This window comes from Echiichthys vipera (assembly GCF_963691815.1).
Source record: "Echiichthys vipera genome assembly, chromosome: 3".
Lineage (NCBI taxonomy): Eukaryota > Metazoa > Chordata > Actinopteri > Perciformes > Trachinidae > Echiichthys > Echiichthys vipera.
Window position 1 is genome coordinate 20,162,118 of NC_139828.1, and position 22,263 is coordinate 20,184,380.

Below are 22,263 nucleotides of genomic sequence, written 5' to 3' on the forward strand. Positions count from 1 at the left end.
GAGCTCAGGGTCAGCTGCAGGACAGCTGCTCATAGAGATTCAGTGTTATGTTCAAGGACACTTAAGCGTGTTGGGCCGTTGACCATGGTTCTCTTAGGTTTAGGCCACCCTGCTGATACAAAATAGATAACCTCAATATGAAAGAAGAGGTTTTTTCTCAGTGACAGATCTCACAACCTCAATTTTGTATTTTACATGTACAGCTAGTGGCACTAAATTGTTGGTTTCTTTCAGTTACACATTAAAACAGAATTCATCCACAGGCAAGCTGAAGTCTAAGCTAGTGATTATGCAACCAGCTGTTCTCCAACACCCCTAAAACACACAAACACTACAGCAGACTGTGTTGTGCAATGCAAGACTAGGCTGTGCTTACCTTTTAAGAGGTGAGGCTTTTATTCAGAAATACAGACCCACTACAGCTACAATCACACTGGATGCCCAACATGCTCTTTAGTTAAAAAGTGTATCAGACTGCGGCCCTTTACATTGAGTTTTGTTTTCACAGTGTAGCTAATATATTTATCCATGTATCCTTGCACTCAGAAAAACTATAAAATAAGTTGCAATTCTCAGGTCACCAACATCATGAGTTACTGACAGTATTACAGGAAAGGGTAAACTTCATGCGCTGCTGAGTTGTAACTAGTAAGCATGTACAGGGCTTAGCATCTCGTTGAAGGCCACTTCAGACACACGTGGTTGCTGTTAGACACAAGCACAGACACTCTTGCAGTTTCAGGGCTCAAACCAGCTCAGCCACCGATGCATCTTCAAACTTTCAGTATAAATTTTAGAGGCCAGTTTGAGGACAGAGAGGCCACTCTGGTTCGGGTAATGCGATTAAAGACGCCTAGTGCCGCAGGAAATTGTACCAAGTACACTTTTAGATTCCTGACCTGAATCCCTGCAGCAGAATGTGGAATTGGTCCCAAACCTCTGAGCTGAGATCACAAACTGTAGTGTTATACTGGGTATTACAGAAAGAGAGAGACTGTGAGTGAGTGACTGTGTGTGTGTGATCAGCTTGCATTCCAATAGTTTGAATATTGAAATAAGGACAAAACCAACTGGACATCTCTTGGAAAATTAGGCCAACCAATTCAATTACCCATGTGAGGAACACACACACACGCACACACACGCGCACACATACGCACGCACACACACACACACACACACACACACACACACACACACACACACACACACACACACACACACACACACACACACACACACACACACACACACACACACACACACACACACACACACACACACACACACACACACACACACACACACACACACACACACACACACACACACACACACACATTCATTTCATACCAAGGTTGCAACTGTAGCACATCCACCACAGTGCACAAACCCATTCGGAAACTTGACGCACAGGAACATTTGCACTTTCATAACCTGTACAATTTCCTCATAAAGACAGTTGTAGATTCACGCTGAGACGTGGTGTGAGAAGTTGTTAAGTGGAGGTAAAAGTGAAGAAATGTTGTTGTTTTTTCTGCTCACACACACACACACACACACACACACACACACACACACACACACACACACACACACACACACACACACACACACACACACACACACACACACACACACACACACACACACACACACACACACACACACACACACACATTCAGTGATTGAAACAAACTGTCAGATCTTTGTAACCTCAGACACACTTCAGAAGGAACACAACACACACCCACACAAATAGGCAGGCATTCATGAGTCTACAAACATCGACCTCATGGACAGAAGCATGTTACTTTTGCCCGACTATAAAAAGAGAGAAAAACTGAAAGAGAATTAGATGACAAAAACAGTTGACAAACAAAAATTAAAAAGAAAGAAGCAGAATTCTTCTTTCCATTTCTCTTATCTAAAAACTGCAACAGATAAGGAAAAGTTGTGAATGTTTCCCTTCAGGGTTAAATAGCAATACACCCACCAGAGAGGGATGAAAGAAGGAAAAAAAGAAAGAATGAAAGAGACATAATGACAAAGAAAGACACAAAGTGATGAGAGAACCGACCTACCACCGGTCTGGGAGCTCTGAGAGGTCTGGAGCGTGCGACCAAGCGAGCGAGTGTGTCCTCCTCACCCGGTCGGTCGACTACATGAGCGTCGTACGCCACCATGATGGACACCTCCTGCATCATCTTGACTCCTTTTGCACCCAGCAGCAAGGAGGAGGTAGAGGATGAAGAAGTAGAAGAAGGAGGAGGAAAAGTTGCGGAGCAGGAAAACGAGAGGAGTGCAGCTGACAGGTTTAGGCTTCTCTCTTAGAGTGGAGGAGGCGACAGGCTGCTTTCAAGAGTCCCTCAGGAGATGAGCCCCGCCCACTGAGAGGAGGAGGGCGGGGGGAGCGAGAGGGCAGTACAACACACCTGTTTGTTTCTCCCTCTCCCTCTCTGTAACGCTAGAATTGTGCGACAAAGGAGGATGAGTTTGCTTTTTCTTCTTTTCAACTGAGTGAGAACCCCCCCCCCCCCCCCTCTCTTAGCGTCTCTCTCATTTGTATCCCTCCCTCCCTCTCTTAGACTCTCTCTTTAGGCTGCACTCAGGAGGTTGTTTTTTTTCTGTTTCCTGCTGATGATGAAAAATAAAGATAAAGGCTCATTTACACATCTACACGGGGTGTGTGTGTGTGTGTTTGTTTGAGGTTAAGAGAGATAGGAAGGAAGTTGTGAGCCCACAGTCACTTGTCGTTCATAGTTGCACATCGTTTCAACAGAAAAACCCAGGAAGTGAAGTGAAATCAACTTAAAGGCTGCCCATAACGACGTCTGAATACTGTAGCGTCCTCCCATAGGACGCCTCGGCTAAAAACAGCTTGACAACCTCTCTGTGATGATGGCAACAGATTCCCCTGTTAGGGAAGAGGCATCAACAACCACTGGTTCATCTCTCTGTATTTATCCTACCAAGTGCTCTATTCTCTCTACTTATCTTTCAGCTGCGTTAAATCTCCTTGCACATGGATTTTAAAGGAGATGTGATAACTGATTTACCAAGGATCACACAATTTTTGTGAGGGCTACTATTGTCAGGAATATTCTGCCCAACTAAAGAGCAGATGCAGATCGATCCGGTGCATTAAAAAGGAAAGGAGTGGTAGCATAAAGTAACTTTGAAGTAACCTTTGTTCTAGAGAAATGTCAATGACGACAAAGAATGAGCTACACTGAATTATTTAACGAAAATACATAAATAATATAAGGGACTTATTAATAAAACAACATCTCTTAAACATATTTGAAAATAGCATATACATAATGGATGACTCAACATTATTTGAATTGCTCAAAAGATAAGGGAGTCGGAATAGCTAAATCAATCTATTTGTGTGTTACTAAACTGAACTAAACTGAACTTCACATTCAATTGAACTGTGAAATCACCGTTCTGTGATTTAGGAGTTGTACTCTATAAGTGGGCAATTTAAAGTGTTAATTCAGCTGCAATTACTTTCCTCTGTAAATCTGACCCTTAACATGACCAAACATCTGGGGCTGGTTTCACAAAACGGTATGAGAGTCTTCATCAATCCATGCCGGTCTTTCTCCGGGGCTCTAGTCTTACCTTGAATTCTGTCGGTCTCTCTACAGACCCTTCTATTTTTCTTCTTAGCCTGTTAAAGTTTAGCTTCTCTGTTGAATTGAAGTTGGATTTGGTAAAATAAAACAACAAATCAATCAAACCCTGAGTGGCAAATGAAACACAGAACATCTCTTTTTTCTTAAAGTCCTGAAAAGTTATCACTCCAGCTGCGGTCGGGTGGATGTTTAAGAAGGCTGAGAAATTCAAATTCCTACCCATAATCCCCAGAAAGACTAAGCCATACTACTGCCTGTTGTGTTCATCAAGCCAAGGTGCCAGTGAATTCTTTCGATGTTTTAAGCAGCTTACGGAGTTCAGCTGATCCGATTTAGAAGACAGAGAAAAATATGTAAAAACGGGTGCTGGGCAGAGAGCAAAGTGGTCTCTGATGGTGTTTGAACATGACAGGTCCTCCAACACTCTTCCATGGAAACACACCAATGGACCGCAAGCTGATGTAACATGATGTGATCGGTGATCGACTGGTGTACCAGTTTGGGTTGATGAGTTGGCTTGTCAGTGGGAAAATTGAGGAAAGAAGTGGAAAAAAAGGAAGAATCTTTCTTCCGTTAGTCCTTTTCATCACTCTTTTTTAAAATCTCCCTCCCTCTGATGGACTCGCTCCATATACTTGTATCCACGGGGAATATTCTATTTTAAAAGTAAAAAGAGCGAGTGGTTCAAAAACAAGACAGTAGAAAGAAGAAGACGTTTAAGACACACAGTAAAGCATACACACACAGTTTTGATTGGGTATTAGGATGTGTTCAGTATTTGTCCCTTTCATTAGTATAATAAGGCAGTGTTTTGGTCATTCACTTTTCCCTACACTAAGGCACTTGAATGTACTGGGCAGGGCAGGAAAAGTCAGTTAGTCAGTTGTGTCTGGTGTGTGAGTACGTTTACCCACACAAACAGGTGACAAATACAAGGAAAGAGAGACTGAATAAATGAGTTGGAGAAACATAACAAACGCAGATGCTTCCATACAGGGCAGGGGGGGCACTGGATAATTTGATCAGTATGAAACCTATGTGAATCATAGAGTTATGGCCTTCACAGTCATCATATTAAAATACAGCTGAACACCTATTTCAGAGAATTTGGACAAATGTGTTTAATAGCAATTGCATTTGTGTGTCTGTGGCTGGAAAGTGCGCATATGTGTCAGTAAGTGAGCATGTACGTTACATGTTTAAGTGTGTGCCTGCTGACATGAAAGGTTGCAGCGCAGCAGGATTGTGTAACAATGCCAAAATGCTACCAAACCACTAGAGATAAACAGTGAGTCACAGAACAGGATATCCTGTTTGTAAAAAAATCAACACAGAAATACACAAAACTTGAAAAGGATCGTGAGCATTAAAAGCCATTTGTCTGCTGATACACCCACCACATCACTACCTGCTTACTCACTGAGAGTTTTCTAGATAACAAAAGCTGGAAAATGCTTAAAATGTAAAATATCAATTGTATGTAGATACAGAGACAGTGCAGGAGGGAGAAAGATAGGAGGGTGAAGGGAGGATGAAAATATCTTCCATCTTTCTCAGTCCCCTCTTTCCTCTGTCTGTCTCTCTCTCTCTCTCTCTCTCTCTCTCTCTCTCTCTCTCTCTTTTCTCACTCACACACACACCCTCTATCATATAGACTGTGTGCTGCTTTGGGTCTCTAGTAACTTCAGCAAATTCTCCAAATGCCAGCAGCTTCATTAAGGTCAATAGGAGGATGATAACGTGTGTGTGTGTGTGTGTGTGTGTGTGTGTGTGTGTGTGTGTGTGTAAGTATGTGCGAGTGTGTCTGTGTGTGTGTGTGAGAGAGAGAGAGAGAGAGAGAGAGAGAGAGAGAGAGAGAAAGACAAAACTATGTGACTACCATCCATGGAAGCCATCTTTTATCGGCTATTTTCAGACTGCAGTCCAGACCAATAAACGACAACATACAAGTAAGACTGATAAAACCGCACAAATGAATGACATGACATATTTCAAAGGGTAACAACAGACAACAGAAAATACCAGAAAAACAAAGGAAGAAGTTGCCAAAGTACTTTACTCCTTTTGTCTAACTGCTAATCTATGTAAAATACAGTGTAAATAAATTAAGTAACCTTAACTCTGGGAACCAAACACATACACAGAAAAGAATATAAAATCATCAAGGGCACTGATAAACAGATCAGCAGTGCAATAAACCATTACACCAGTACTGCGTGGACAGCACTTGACATGCTCCAGGACCTCTGACCCCTCTGGTTAGAAGTATTTGTGTCTCAGTGGGAGATGCCAAGACAGAAATTCCTTATTGTGTTGCTTGGACTCTCATAATCTCATAGTCACTCCGAATGATGTGTGTGCGTGCACTTGTACAGTTTTGGGTTGTTTTTTTTCTCAGTGGCAGAAGGTCTTGCTTTTACAGTTAGACTTTGAAATTAAGATACAGGGAAATGAGAAATAAAGGGCGCAGGGATAGAAGTCCTTACCTTGATGTTGCAGGCCTGCTCCATAAGCCTGCGGGCGTTCTCTGCAGCTCTGTAGCGCTTAGGGAGCTGGACTCTGAAAAACTTTAGAGCCCCTTCAAAGTCCGCCTGCAAAAGGTCCTCTTTAGATGTCTGGAGTGAGACATGAGGAGGTGGGAGGAGAGGGGAGGTGAGGTGAGAAACACAGAGCACACGCAGTAACCTCCAGGGGCTTGTTCTCCCCAATTTCTGTCTGCCATTAGATTTCTATATTGATGGAGGACAGACTTACAAAACCATTAATGCCATTTAACTTGCAACTCTTTTTTCAGGTGTCTCTCTAAGATGATCCTTAAAGGGGCGTCGCCCTGAAAGTTTAACTTAAGCCTGTGAATATTCTCATTCTCATTTAACTTATGTTGCTTGAAGCAGTTTGACCTTGTATATGCAGTCACAGAGAACACAAGCTTAATGTCTAAAATGCAAAACAAAAGATAGTCCTCCTAGAACAATGGCCCAATCCTTTGCTGTTTTGCAAGGTGGTGTTAGCATACAGGTTAGAAAAGAGGGCATTGAAGCAGTAGTTGGTTGTTTGAAAGAACCCCCCGTCATTGAAAACAAAGCATCAAGATGCCACACACAAGAGACCCAAACCACTGCAGTGGAGCTGCTCAGTTGCTGAAGTTGTACTTGGTAACTGTGTGTGAGTAAATCAGAGTCAATAACAATCAATAACACCATCTTGTGGTGTAATGATGCATTGTCACAAGACTCTATCCAGATATTGCCGGTTGTGCTGAACATGAGTGATCAACTGCAAAATCAAGTCTGTATTCATGTTTATAGATATAACTATTAAGAAATATAACTGTTGACCAAAATGAATTAGAGACAGTGAGGACTCCCTTTTTGAGTTTATCTCTGCATGAGTTTTCCATATGAATATGTTCATGTAAGATTCAGGGTTTATAGCAGAAAGCTAACAGGCTAGTCTTCTCTGTAAGTCACTAACACATCTATCTAATGTGACATACTGAAAAGTCCAACGAAAAATGTGCAAACTTCAATTTTAAAGGATGTCAAGGGTTAGATGTTAAACCTTCACCACAACAGATCCAATAAATATTGTTTGACTAATATCAGAAGTGGAGGGACAGAGGTTGCTTTTTTGAGACATGCTTAGCTATTTTTTTCCCATCTTCTGTCCTCATAAGTAGCTCTTTTCATTATCAATACAAGTCAAACTAACAACCATCCTTTTTTTTACTTGTCCATCCCTGCATGCTTCTTTCATCCAGCATAAGTTTCCCAGTCCCCCCTCTCTCACCGCCAGCAGCTTAGGGACGAAGAGCCGGTGTCCCATCCCGAGGAGATCCATCACCTTGCAGTATGAGTCCGCTGAGGCCTGACTGCTGTGGGCCCTCTCCTCTGCCTTACCCTCTCCGTCCTCCACAGCCATGCGCACTGCTGGGAGGGGCAGATGCGGGGTCAAGACAGGTATAGGCGGAGGGGAGGGTGGTGGGGTGGGGCAGGGTGAGGCAGAGGGGCGGTCCCTCTCTGAGGCCAGGGTGGCAGATGACTCCAGCGTGTCGTCCGAACGTCCCAGTGGGTTTCTTTGAGTGGGAGGAGGGGTGCACTGATATCAGAAAGGTCGGCAAGTGTGTTCACCTCCTTTGAGCCAAGATTTGTCTTGAGGTCACTGTCCAGCCAAACTGGCTAAGTCCTGGTGAAGGAGGTGACTTCTGGGAGGAGGAGCTGAGAGTGCCACATGAGGCAGTGTCATGACAGAATGAAGTTCAGGATGTAAAGAAGTGATGAGACGCTCACAAAGCAACTCAGCAGAGACAGCGCAGGCATCCAAGGCATGCAACGTTAGCACTGATCCAGTTCATACAGGCACCACAGAATTTGGACAAGTTGTGAGTGTAGGCCACTCAGTTTGTACCACTGTCAGAGCCCAGTAACGGCCACAAGGTGCGACAAAATAACAGTCAGAAAATTATGTATTGACGCTGCTTTCAGCATAATGCTGAGTCTTACAGCTAGCTGCCAGACTCACTTTGAAATCCAGTCACACAACGTACTTTCATCTTCTTGTGCCAAACTCCCCCCAACCAATTCCAATCCAGTACGCCATTGCCTAGCAACAAAGCTGCTCAACACGTGGGCCGCTGCTCCTGCAAACAGCAGCGTTGGATAAGTACTCCACCTTTTTTATTTTTCCTTCAAAGACAGAGAGAAATTCTCCCTCAGTCTGCACAACTGAGTAGCCTTAATGCTCAAGGCTCGGTGCGTGTGAGACAACACATCGAAGCACTCGATACGTTTTGTACCCGGTTTCCAAACAGGAGGCGGCCCCTGGTATGAAGCTGACAGGATTTTGGCTTTCTTTGAAATGTAAATGGCCTGAAATAACAGTATGAATCCTTTTATCTGAAGAACCCTGGCCTAAGCCTGAGCAGGCGGTCCTGATGACATGGCAGACCAGGGAGTATGGCTCTTTTCCGCCTTCGGGAGCTGATGATGCATTTGTTCTTGTTTATGGCTGAGTGAACGCTGAGCTCCAGTCAGATTCAAGCCATTGATGCATGAAAAACAGAATGAGTTTGGTCAGAGGTAGACAATCAGAGTGTATCAAGATTGCTTATCTGTACCTTTGCTCTTCCGCTTCATTGATATAACCCTCTGATCTGAAGTCTTTCCAGAACCAAACAACATACAGCAGTAAAAGCAGTTAATTCATTAGCTCCGGCATGGACTCCAGTGTCTGTCCCTCTGGCAGATATCATCAGTAGCAGCAGCAGCAGCCAGGTATCCGGTCTGTATGGGTCAGTAGATTCTTCAGATGGAAAGCCACCGCCTTGAGATGGGAAGTCACTTAAGCCCCTCAACAGCAAAGGCTAAATAGATGAGTGTTTGCAAGAGTGTGTGAGTTCAGGAGTGATGGTCGTGGCGAGCAGCTGGGGTGAGGCAAAGCAAAGACACCACAGTGTTACCTGTCCATCGCCACTCTCTTTTTCACTGTCTCAGCCTTCCTCGCTTTCTCTGCCCCTGACTTTCTCTTTGTTATGCTAACAGCTAGCAGCTAGCAGGGGCGGCTCCATTGCAGAGGTCTGGGAGGTGGACAGAGGTAGTGTGTTGGAGAAATGCATAGCCAGCCAGTAGAGAAGAAGGTAAGGCAGAGGTAGAGGAAAATGAGGTAAAGAAGGAAGAGAACGAAGAGCTGTGGGAGAGAAGATGCTCCAAGCAGGTATCCACGGGACGTGATGATGAAAAGAAATGTAAAAAAAAAATATCACAGAGCGTTTCTCCTTCAGTTCCAGATTGCTAACGCTATAGCTTATGCTCCTGTTGTGATGAGGATGGCGACTGCTAAGCAGGAGAGGGAGGGTGGTGAACACAGATAGAGGGAGGGGTGATGAGAGCGTAGAGAAGAGCAGGATGGATGGAGGAGGGAGGAGGTAGCCTCTGGGGAGAATGCCGTCATGCCTGGCCAATGACAGGCAGGCAGTGGAAGCCCCTTCCACCCTCCTTACATCCTCATTTGTTCTCCATACCCGACTATTGCATGCACCACATCGTTCTGGCTGACATACAGAATTCACAATTACTAAGATATAGAGTGGGAGGGCTTTTTAAAACCAACCATGTATGATTCATTTACTGTAGAGAGGAAGTCTCAGTGTAGCTGCATTACTGTCTTAAAGCAAAAACACTTAATATATTTATTATTTGTTTAATACCATGACCGATGTGCAAAATTGGATTGGCTTTACCGGTTTTAATGTAGGCCTGTTTAATGATAGTATGTGTGTCCGTGGATCAGAACTCAGTATTGGCTGATATTCAATGTTAAAGCACTGGTTTTGAGGACAAGCTCGGTTGGGGCATCCCTAATTATATTTTTATTTGGTTATTTTTTTTGTTTCCTGGTTTTCAAGCCTCCTAATTTCCTTAAGCATCTGTAAATGAGCACTGTGCAAAAAATAAACTGTCATAATAGATCACAACAATATGTTGAGTCATCAACTGACAAATTGCTGCTTATGAGCTGATTGAGGGACCAAGAAAAACGAAACTCATTTAAGTATGGATAAAAGCTTTCAAACACACACTTGATTAGTAAACCACTTGATGGTATGATTCCAATTAGTTAGAAAAAAACATTTTCTACCGGTGTATAATGTTCATGGGAGCTTAGAATTAAACTTGCAAGTGTGAAATGACCTGTGTTTTACCTGATTTCCATTAGCTAGATGGATAATGAATCAAGTTTTGTCTAAAATAAGTAGATTCTTTATTTCAAGCATATAAATAAAATTAAATTGAAAATGATGCCACATTATTTGTTTATTTTGTTTCAGTAAGAAGATATGGACTGTCCCATCAAATTAACATCCACACTAATCAACCAGACACTGACATGCAATATGACAGAGTCATTGCCAAAACCCATCGATCCATCTGACCACAAACAGATCTGATAACACACCACTAGTAATTATAAACCATTCTGCTTTGACAGCGACAACATGCAATTTGGTTTGGAAATATATATATTTTAAAAAATCTGTTTAAATTTACAATACAGACCGTTATTTTGGATTGCATAATTACATTTTGTGTGTTAGGTTAATTGATGACTCTAAATTGCCGTAGGTGTGAATGGTTGTCTGTTTCTGTTCGTCTCTATGTGCCCTGTGATAGACTGGCGTCCTGTCCAGGGTGTACCCCGCCTCACGCCCGATGTCAGCTGGGATCGGCTCCAGCCCCCCGCGACCCCAACAGGGACAAGCGGTTGAATGAATGAATGAATGAAGTTTATTTATTATAAAATGCTTAATTTCTTTTTTTTCTTTTTTAATCAAGACAGTTTCTTCTTGAATGTGACTTAAATTTGTTTGCTCTTTTCATCTGTTGTATCTGTTTTTATTCTGTCTGTACATTGATTGTTTAGTGTCTGCGCCTACATGTTTTATTAAACCACCTTAATTAGTAACTTCAGCTGAGGGTGTGGGGGTTCTAATTGAAAACATTATGAAATTTATATACTGCTAAAAACATATGCAACAACATAATAGTACAGTGAAAGGTATCACTTGCTGTTGTGACTACTGAATTACATCCAAAATGATGTTTAACATAATGAGTCTTAACCTGTTCGGACAAATCAGCCTCCTCATTTCCAGATGTAGTTTGTGATTTGAGCACTAGGGGGCAAGAAATACCAAAAAAACACACCAACAAACCTCTTCCTGTCACATAGGTTGCAGCTCCTCACCAATGCCTCTTCTGCAAAATCATGCTTCCGAAAGCGCTACTCAGTAATCTGTAGTTACATTCACACTGATAAATGTGTATTTGGATGTTTTCTTTTCACTGGTTTGAAAGATGTTAAAGAAGCAAAATAGCCCAAAATCTCAAAATGAACCAAATGATGATTTTTGCCTTGGGTGTCTCCCTTTAATAAATCATTATACAAACAATATACTGTAGAGTTTTTCTCTTTTTTTCTGATTAAAGGAACGTGGATCCAAACTAAACATGATTTGGGTGGGTTTAAAAGAACTGTGATTTTTGACATGATTACAGATAAATGAATGAAAGTGAGTACTAACCTTGAGCAAGGCCAGGGCTACATTGAAGATGATGTTCAGACCCTGCATAAGAGAGGATAACTAGATGTTAATACAGAAACAAGGAGAGGCAGAACTATAATATCATTAGACATCCACAGCTCTGGATTTCGCAAAGGACAAAGGACAAACATTTTTTTGAATCAACACTTCCTATGCAAAGAAGTTTTCCCACCTTCACCCATGCTGACACCAGAATTAACAGTGCATCAGTTTATAGGGATGGTATGCTCTGCTGCAGGCACACTTGCTGATCTGCTAATTTAATATTTTAATAATAATTTACTCTTATCTAGTAATATGTTCTATTACAACTTTCAACAACTTCCTGAAACAAATCAAATGATATGCAGTGAAAGGAAAACCATCACTACATAAGATATACAGCCTCTAACAATAGGCATTTAAAACAAATATAACATTTAGCAGAAAAGTTGTTCAAATGACAAGAAAAAGGGCAAGAACATTTTTCCAGACAAACAGATATCTGACCTGAAAACTATTGGCTATTCAAATTATAATAACCTATCACAATTAACTTACTCATATTATATACTGATGTCAGAAATGCTCACATACTGTAGCATCATAAAATTCAGGAATGCTGATTTTTATTGTACCATATATCCTCCAGTACTTGCTTAGATTGATTGTTTTATCACTTAAGCCATTCATTTCAATTATTATATTTTTATTTTAAATATCTATTTTTATAATTTAAATTTTGAAAAGGTTATCAGTATTGCATTTTTTTCTACTATGATTTAATTTTGATGCTATTATTTTATAAACACTGTTTGTCAGAATGTTTTTTATGTGGTTATGTATATGTATGTATACACACATACATACTGTATGTGTGTATTATTTATCTACTGTATTTTTGTTATTTTATGTTTTCCTTTTATAGGTTACTGTAGGTTTATTATCATGCATCTGCGTGCATGCATGTTATTGAATGTGGCTGTGAAAAACCTTTGGGTATTTCACGTGTTGGGGAACGGCCTGTGAGAGCGGTGTGGAAGCAATCCACTACAGCATGAAGAAATCCTCACTGAGCACACTAAATTAAATAACACAGTCTTTAACAATACAGAGCAGAGAGAGGTACAAGTCATGTGATGGGAAGAGAAGATTAGAAAAAAAGTTTACTTGATTCATTACATGTATAATGTTTATATACAAATTACAGATTATTGTGTGCAGCAGATTATTGTGGTAAGACGTTTTTCTACTGACTGATATGTAAATCTTCCTTCTGCTTTCGTTGACACAATGCTTCTGATTTTGACACTGAAAGAAAGAAAATGTAAAGCTGATGTCAGCTCTGCATGGGAACCACCGTCTCACTGGTCTCCGTGACAACCAGTTCACATGGCAACACAGAGCTAAAAATATCTGGCTCTAAAAATAACCTGAGAAAGAGAAAAGAGAGGGGGAGCTCTGCCTTTACATACCTATCTTTGGAGACCTCAAGATGGTGCTACAGTGCTGAGGCAGGATCAAAGGTGTGTATGAGAGATAATGTCACAGTGTGTGTATCCGAGCAAGAGAGATTTACAGGGAGAAAGAGAGATAAACATGCAGAAAGGGAAGAAATGACATGGACTGGGAAGGCAATGGGGCAATAGGCCAAGGGAGGGTACAGGTTCAGGACTACATTACTCTGGTGAATTTTTATGTACCCACAAGATTCTTGCAATTTTTCTATAGCATCTTCATGGTTGAATGCACTTATTGTAAGACGCCAGACACGGTCAAGCAGAGTTAAGTATATAGAGACAAAGAGGTAGGATCATTTTGAAGCTCAAATGTGAATGTGGTATTGTGAATTTTACATTTGTTACACTTTGTATTTTGTTACATTTCTTAAATTAATTCAACCTTTCTTTTTCTTTTAGTTAATCTCTCGCATGTGCTTCCCTTATTTGCTATGGTTTTAGAGGTTGACCCTAACATTTGTTGGAAAATAATCCGGACATCACTTAATAGAAACTGGTATCTAAAGAGATCAGAACGAATTAATCTAAAACGACTCACGTGAAATTAAGTCGTGAGCCTGGGACTTCTCACCAATCAGTTAAGGAATACTTCCCCCCTTTACTCACCCAGAGTAACTTTGAACTCCTGAAGAAAAAAATAGATTTTCTTGCATGCCTCCACAGTGAACAAATACTGAAAAGAAATTGCAGTAACGATCCCCTATTGCTTCGGTTCATTTTTTCCTTGTTTGAGTCTTCGTTCATCATGGAGGCATGGGAGAAAAACACATTTTTCTTCAAGAACTCAAGGTAACTGGGCTGAGTAATTGATATACAGACTGCTGTATGAAGAGAGACTGCTGTAAAAAAAAAAAAGAGAGCAAATGTAAAAAGTAAGAGCAAAAAACTAAGAAAAATTATAGAGACTACTGGTTAACAGCAAAACAGTTGTTAAAGAAATGGCAAGAAAAAAGAAATGACGGAACGGGTAAACAAGAAAAGAGAAAGATGGTAGAGAAAGGAAGCAATAAGGGAGGAGGAGAAGATGATGGAAAGAGCCAAGAAGAGAAGGGCAGACAGAGAGGGATGCGGGAAATGAGAATTCTGGTTTAACGAGCAGATTCTCATCATGCGGCTCATTGGATGAGAGATGACCTGGGAAACTTTTAATTGTTCTGCCTGAGGCCAATAGGATGTGGAGGGGAGAGGAAACAAATAGGGCATATGACTTTTGATGTTTTATGTAATGAAATCTTTCAGAACATTTAAAATATAATCCATCACCTTTCTTCTTTAGTACACACAAACATAAAACTAACCCACTATTCTATAAAAAAAAAAAATGGTGATGGATCAGCATTTGTTACAGTGGATCATACTAGTTGCTGAGAAGCTGTTAGGTAATGCCTCTTCGTCATCTGCTCATGTTGGATGTCATGCTCCTCAAGGCTCCGTTCTCGGCCCCTTGTTATTTGGAGTTTCTATGCTCCAAACACAATATTTGTTTTCCATAAGGACGCAGCTAAATGAGTCCACATCCAGACAGGAGTCCATCAGTCAACACTCCCTTATTACACATTTGGCTTCATCAGGTCTGTCTGGCAGCCTTATCAGCCACCTGACCCGACTCACCAGCTGCTGGTGAAGTTTCTCTCTTCACCGGAGTCCTTGACTCATATGGCTGCAAATCAGAGGATAGAGCCAAAGAAACAAAAACTCAGCTGTGGATCCTGAATCTTAAGGTGTTTTGGTACCAGATATGGTGTTTGTTTCAGACGGTCAGGGACTAGTCCAATGAAAAAAATAGAGTTTAAATCTCCTGTAGAACTCTAAACTATTGATTCCTCAGGGGATGTCCTCTCCAGGACCCCAGCAAAAGATTAAAAATTAATAATATTAATAATATCATCTTTTTGGTTTATATACTACTCAACTACCTGCTTTAACTGCCTGCATTTTCGGTTTAAAGAATGTATTTCGTTTCTATGGTTGATGATGATTTAAGTGTTGCAAAGCTATGACAAAATAAAATCTCTTTCAGTTTTTGAGTGTTGTATGATATACATGTGTTTTAAATGTTTTGTATCTTTGGGGTCCCCTGCTAGAGCTGGGGCCTTCGCGACCCGACCCCGGATAAGCGGTTGAAGATGAGTGAGTGAGTGAGTGAGTGAGTGAGTGAGTGAGTGAGTGAGTGAGTGAGTGAGTGAGTGAGTGAGTGAGTGAGTGAGTGAGTGAGTGAGTGAGTGAGTGAGTGGGTAAAGTGTATGCCAGCGTGTCTGAATGCAAATGTAAGCAGCCACTACAAGTCATATGGCTTCTGATGAAAGACCATGAAGAAGCACAGGCATACAACAACTGTTTTAACAGTTGATCATTCATGCTTCTCTGTGATCTCAGGGGAAATACACTCCAGAATTTTAGAGTTACATTTTTTTATCAGAAGATAATATATATTATATTTATCATTATAGCCGAATATTTTGAAATAGTGAGTTCACGAGTTAAAATAGTGGTTTTTGAAAGAAGGTCTCTTCAGAGGAGTTTTCGGTAAAAAATGTTTGAGAACAAGAGGCAAGCAGTGATCGGGTCAAGTGGTCCTAATGACATTAAATCAATGATCGTATCAGCCCTTAAAAGCCTGATCAGTGCATCCCCATTGATTGCATTGGGTAGGTATTAGATCAGACCAAAGAGCAGAATGCAGATGGATCAGTGCTGGTCCTGGTATAGCTTTTCCTTAAGTGGCCTCTACTTGTGGTCACTGATAGCTGGTCAGTAGAGGCACTGTGCAGTTGAACTCCTCCTCCCTCCATTCTTCTCTTTACCCTTTTCCTTTTGTCTCCTTTGTCCTATATTAATGGTTGCCATATTTCCTCCTAACATCCCAGTTACCTCAGCCCCTCCTTTTTCTTCCTTCAGTGACCTTCTTTTCTACCCCCTTACAACTCCACTCATCTTTCTAGAAAGTTGACCCTCCCCTAATTGGACCCTGGACCATGCAGATGAAATCACTCTCCACATACCACCGGTATGAAATAGGGAAGTGAGCCAAATTGTACCTCGCAGAGCAGCAGGTCAGTGATGTGGAAAACCATGCACAGGGGGAACTTGGCAGTGAAGAGTGTGAGGAACCATTGGGAGGCATACATGTGTGCCTCCAGGTTCAACTCCTGGAAGTGGGACCATAGGTCTTGAAGCTGCTCCTGTGGGAGCAGATAGAAGAGAAGGAGGAGGAGAGAAACTTGTGAGCTGAAACAGCGCTTACGAGAACAGAAAGATGTGGCTCTGTTTGCCATTTCAATTTTACATTATTTAATTTTACTCATCCTTTATTAAATCATGCTGTCTCACTGAGATGATAATCTCTTTCATGAGAGACTCAAGAACAAAAGAAAAGTCGAAAAAGACTGTAACACAATTTAGTGTTTAGCGTTCCAGCTGCCGAACAGTGAGAGTCATTATATTGCACACATTGTTAAGGAAAAGATACTATATTAAACAAAGCAAGTGCATTCACAAAATTTAACATTATCAAATCTTAAACAAGAATGAGCAATCTGTTTGAAAAATGTACAAAGTGCATGAGCACCAGAACTCAGCATTGCTACTGTTATTATATCATTCTGTGTATTTTCATTTGATGAGGGTTCCTACATTCTCTTTCTTCGTCATTTGTTTGTCCTAGTTTATCCATTTTGATATACTTTCATTTTTGGTACAATAAGATGAGGAGAAAAAAGTGTACGTGTTTCTTAGTGTCCATGCATGTACAGTGAATAAAAGCTTCAATCAGCCAGATAGCGATTCGGTAGTAGACACTTTTTCCTGTGACACTTGACACCTGACTGAGATAGTGAGCTCCCACCTGTACGCTAATAATTAGCAGTCAATGCTAACATCCTTACATTGAGCGCATTTGGTCGATGCTAACCGAGTTGATCTTGTAGCTGAGAGACGACAGCTTGTACGGCCAGGATGGATTTTAGGGCCAAATTCTACCCTTCTCAGTGTTCAGATTTAGGCTTTAATACCTCAGTGGGATGGGACTTAACCAGCTCCAGGATCATCTGCCTCAAGAGACAGAAAGAATGCTGTTTAGCCTACAGGGACTCTCACACACAAAATTGGATGTTATTGTTGTTATAGTCTATTATATTTTGTGGCCAGAAATGTGTCAACAAGGTAACATCAAACATCCTGTCCCCCACAGATGATGCAATCACTGGTAATATTCTCTATGTATTTGAATATGATCAAACTTTATGGAAAATGCTTATGTATTTTGTAAGGCTATTTGCAGTGTCTGCTAGTCTTTTCTTTTTAGTGGTACCCAATATGAGTAATTGCACAAACCCTGCATTCAATTATTAATTAAATGAAACCGCCCAAGGGACCTTTATTCTCAAGAAATAAAAAGTTTGGGAAAATCCAATCTAGTGTAAATGAATGGCCCTCAAGACTAGTCTGTACACCGAGGATAGTTGGAGTGAATTTTATGGCATTTAAACTCATGAAGAACACAAAATAACTGATTAACATTTTTTTAATTCTGAGCTGTAATTGTAGTGCGCCCCCAAGGCCAAATCATTTACATTTCTGCCACTAAGTGGTGAGATGTATCATTTCCTCAACGTAATCCAGTGGTGTCTGAAAAACGTGTGAGGAATGAGAAAATAAAAGAAACAGAGATCAATGAACAAACTGGGAGTGACTTTTGGCCAAGCTTTATAGGGTCGCGAATTGGGAGGAAGTACTTCTACAGTTGGGAGCAATGATCAGCATGAAAGATTAACAACTGCAAGGTAAGAAGGTAGAAGTTAACTACTGTTTTAAGTTTTAAATTTTGGGCCAGTTTAAGCTTATCTCAGCAACTATGGTACCATGTTTTTTTACTGCACTGACAAAAGGGTGTTAAAATCACCAGTGCTGTGATTCGCGCCCCTGACGACCTTATTCTCTGTGCAAACAGCAGCTGGGCACTGTGCATTGCAAAATATGGCGTTTTTTATTTATTTATTTATTTTTTACTTCATGCAACTTCGTACACATTTGTTACTTGGCCCTACTCTGTTAGATATACTGTATATAGGCCTATGACATTTCTGTTTATGACATAGCTTTCTCCTCAGATGAGGCCAATAAAGCAATGATTTAAAAAACAAAAACAAAAAAAAACCCACAACTGCGCGATCAAAGGCACCTCACCTGTCCCAAGGATAGTGGTAGGAAATATATGGTCGGGCTCGGGTTCAGGCAGAGAATCTAAACTCTAATGCCACCATTGACTTAGCGGCCAAGCGTGGTACTGCAGCACTCGTCTGTTTAAGTGGCGTTCATGTGCCAGGAAGCATATTCGCCCATTTACTCTCATACACGGAAGAGGAGATCTTCACCAAAAAATTTTTTTAGATACCAATCGAAAAGCTCATAATTATCAAAACATTTATTTAAAATTTAGGCCCGACCAAAATCAAGTTATGGGCAGGAGAAGGAGAGTGTGTGGCTTAAAAGAGCCGTAGTGAAGCAGCTTAGTTCCCGTCTCCGTAAAGGTGCGGTGCAAGACTCTGGCAGAGACACAACTCTTCTGCTCACACTTTTAAAACAGTGTGCCTGATGTTTTTTCTGTAGTTTATCTCATGGACACGTGCATGGTCGTCGGGTATGCGAAAATTTCTACATTCGGTAAGTCCTCCCACGTTCACGAGAAGCAAAAATGCTGGCATCCTTAGGGGAGCCTGCGCCACTGACCAGTTTCCATAGGAATGGAGAGGGCGCCATTTTTTATCTGCTGTCCATTCTTTTTTTATGTGCATGGTCCAAATGATGAAAAAAACGTGATTTGTAATTCACTAGTAGCCGAAACTTAAATCTAGGGAGAGTTCAGTGTTTCTATTCATATGACATTGAGGAATTTTTTTTTTTTAAATTGGGAATACAGTACAGGTAAAAGCACTTTCAGAACCAGCGCTCCATCCCACTTTACGATCTTATTTCATCCAACTGTCTGTCCATCCATTCAGGGTCATCTTCTCAGCATGTTACATTTCATTACATTTTAAACATTATAAACATTGCATCACTAACCTGCATCAGCCTCTCCAGCTGGTAGAACTTGCAGTGAAGATCCTCAAAGTTGTTTTTGTAGAGAGTTCTCAGGCCGTACTCATACATGATTTTCACCAACACACAGAAGGCCTGTTCCTCTGGCATCTGAAATCACATGGACAATGATAAACTCGCTACATGAGCTCAACCTCTGAACAGCTGACTGTCCAAAGTGTACGTCTGTTGCCACAAATGAAACCAGGACATTTTGTCCGGATCTCCACATGACAACTGGTCACGCAGTCTTCAAGACAAGAAACGGTCACATTTATTTTATTATAGGGCATTATTTGACTGAAGCCTGAAAGACCGAAGAAAGTGAAGGTGTGAATGACATTAAGGGACATATATTTCACAGTGTTAACATGTGCGAGTGCATGCAGAAACACGTTTTCATGTGAGTCATTCATTGTCGCTGTATGTTTCAGTGTGCATGTGGCTTGGATGAATGAAGATAAGAAGCATGAAAGAAAGCTTTAATCTGTGTGCGTGTCTGTGTGGATATATGGGTTTATTCACACACACACACACACACACACACACACACACACACACACACACACACACACACACACACACACACACACACACACACACACACACACACACACACACACACACACACACACACACACACACACACACACACACACACACACACACACACGATATTTAATCTGAGTGACAGTATGTGTTTGGAACTGAATGGGCTCCTGCAGGTAAACTTGAACCCCTATTAATATTCCTGACATAACTCCTCTATAACCTCTCTCTTCCTCCTCTATAACCTGTCTGCCTCCTCCGCCTGTATAACATCTCTTTCTTTTACTGCTGCCGTCCCCTTTATCTTTTCCCCTCCTCCTTTCCACCTTTACAGCCTCCTCCACCATAACTTCCTCCCGTTTACCCCTCCTCCACTCTTCTATCTTTTCCACTCCTGTTTTCTCTCCTCTGTAAATGTGTCCCTTCACCAAACTCATCCATAGCTCTCCTCCATGACTCTCCTATCATCTCTCCTCCTCACCACTTCTGACATCTCTCTTCCCCTCTACACTGTTCCTCCATCTTCCTCCTCTTTAACCTCTGCTGCCCTTGTTATTTGGACTTCAACCAAACTTCCTCCTCCGCTTGGGACTACTATCCATGTGTCTACTCCTCCATCTGTCACACACACCTTCCCCAAATACAAATTTCAGGTTCATCTTATGAGTTTCAACATGTTTTAAACAATAAATAAACACTGATCAATTTCTTAAATGTGTATGGGGAGGTGGATATAGAGCAGGAGTTATTTAAGACATGTGTACCTATCAGTAACCTTGAAAATAAATGTGTGAGAATGGGTGTCTTGTCAACCGCTTTTCCAACTTCCAACGACTGTCTCACACTTCAGCTTCGCCTTCTTTCACACTCTCTCACTCCCTCTATTCATCCACATCGTTCTGCTATGAAGTGTTTTCATTCCAGCAGTCAGCCGAGCTGTTTTGTCTGTCTCCCTCTCAGCCATTAGCTCTCCTGTATTGTCTCAGCTCTGCCTTAACAGACTTGGTTTCTATAAATGCAGAGATATATTGCTGATATATTTTTTTCTAAAAGTGTCAATCTTTAATCATTATGAGATTTATTTGGGCACTGCCCTTTAGGGCTGGCATCTTCTGGTCAGCTGGTTGATATTCTCTTGTCCACAATTGCTGGTGTTACTTTGATAAGCAGTGTATCCCAGCTGAAAAAGGCCAGCAGAGAGCACCAAAGCACTCAGGAGGTGTAGCAACTTTTTTCCACCTTAAAGTTTAGTCCAGTGAGCCTCAGCTGAAGTTGATGTTAGCTTCGGGGCTAACTCACTTCACTTTAATCAGTAGGTAGAGGCAAAGACAAAGGCAGTTTCATAGTTAGTTTCAGACACACGTACACACACTGGCCCTCATTTATCAAACAAACTTACAGCAGAAAAACGTGCGTACGACCATTCCCATGCAAACTTCGGCATTTATCAATTTGGATGTGAGCGGGAGCTACGATCAAATCTCACGCCAGGTCTGAGATCGTGTACGCACATTTGAGCCTGTGTATTTGCGGTGCAGCACAGCAAAATCTGGCTGAAAATAATTAACAAAAACCTCAGCTGTCATTGAGTATAAGCAGTCACATATTAAGAACAGATCAAAACGGATTCTTAAAACAAATTAAAAAAAAAAAAATGTTGTTGGAGCAATTGATTGTACTCATGTGCGTCTGAAGGCACCATCCATGAATGATTACGCATTCATAAATCGCAAAAACTACCACTCGATAAATGTACAGGTGATTTGTGATGCCAGGCTATCGCTTTTAAACGTGGTGGACAGGTGACCAGGGGGGGACACGCAATTCTTTTATATTTCAAAACAGCTCGGCTCCAGCCCCCCGCGACCCCGACAGGGACAAGCGGTTGAAGATGAATGAATGAATGTGTTGACTTGCGGCTGCAGGAAAGCGCACTGCAGAGCCAAAGTCATCTCCTCGGTAAGTGGCTACCCTCGATAAATTGCATTAAATCAAACAAGGTATCAGATGATTAACATTTTGGTATGGTTCTTCTAGGGGACAAAGGTTATCCTCTAACGGAATAAACCCCACTACAGAGCAGGAGCGCAGGTTCAACTGTGCGCACACACGCACACGGGTCACAGTGGAGCGCTGCTTCGGGTTGACTGCCTCCGTTATTCTTTTCCATACAGCGTTTTTATGGGCCCCTTTTATTCCACTCTTAAGATTGACAAAAAGCACATCTTTATTTTGCTCCATCTCGGATGTCAGGATGCTGATCTGTGTGTCGGAAAAGTTTCTTTTCTTACAAGTGTTTCGTCTCTCAGTGGGCGAGGCCTCCGAACCAGGAATATTTAAGGGCGTAACATGTAAATGACGATTGAATTCAGCTGCCGCATTTATCAAGGCC

At 41.4% G+C, this 22,263-nt stretch overlaps 1 protein-coding gene across 1 annotated transcript in view; it reads right to left on the reverse strand.

The window, feature by feature from the left end:
- The window catches only part of rabgap1l (RAB GTPase activating protein 1-like), a 112,816-nt gene that overhangs the window by 14,662 nt on the left and 75,891 nt on the right, over nt 1-22,263 (reverse strand). Inside the window, exons 16-19 of the mRNA XM_083911386.1 lie at nt 19,308-19,433; nt 16,283-16,426; nt 11,725-11,766; nt 6,131-6,259 (exon numbers count right to left, since the gene is read on the reverse strand). Of these exons, the coding sequence (XP_083767512.1) occupies nt 6,131-6,259; nt 11,725-11,766; nt 16,283-16,426; nt 19,308-19,433 (441 nt within the window). The remainder of the gene's footprint in view (nt 1-6,130; nt 6,260-11,724; nt 11,767-16,282; nt 16,427-19,307; nt 19,434-22,263) is intronic.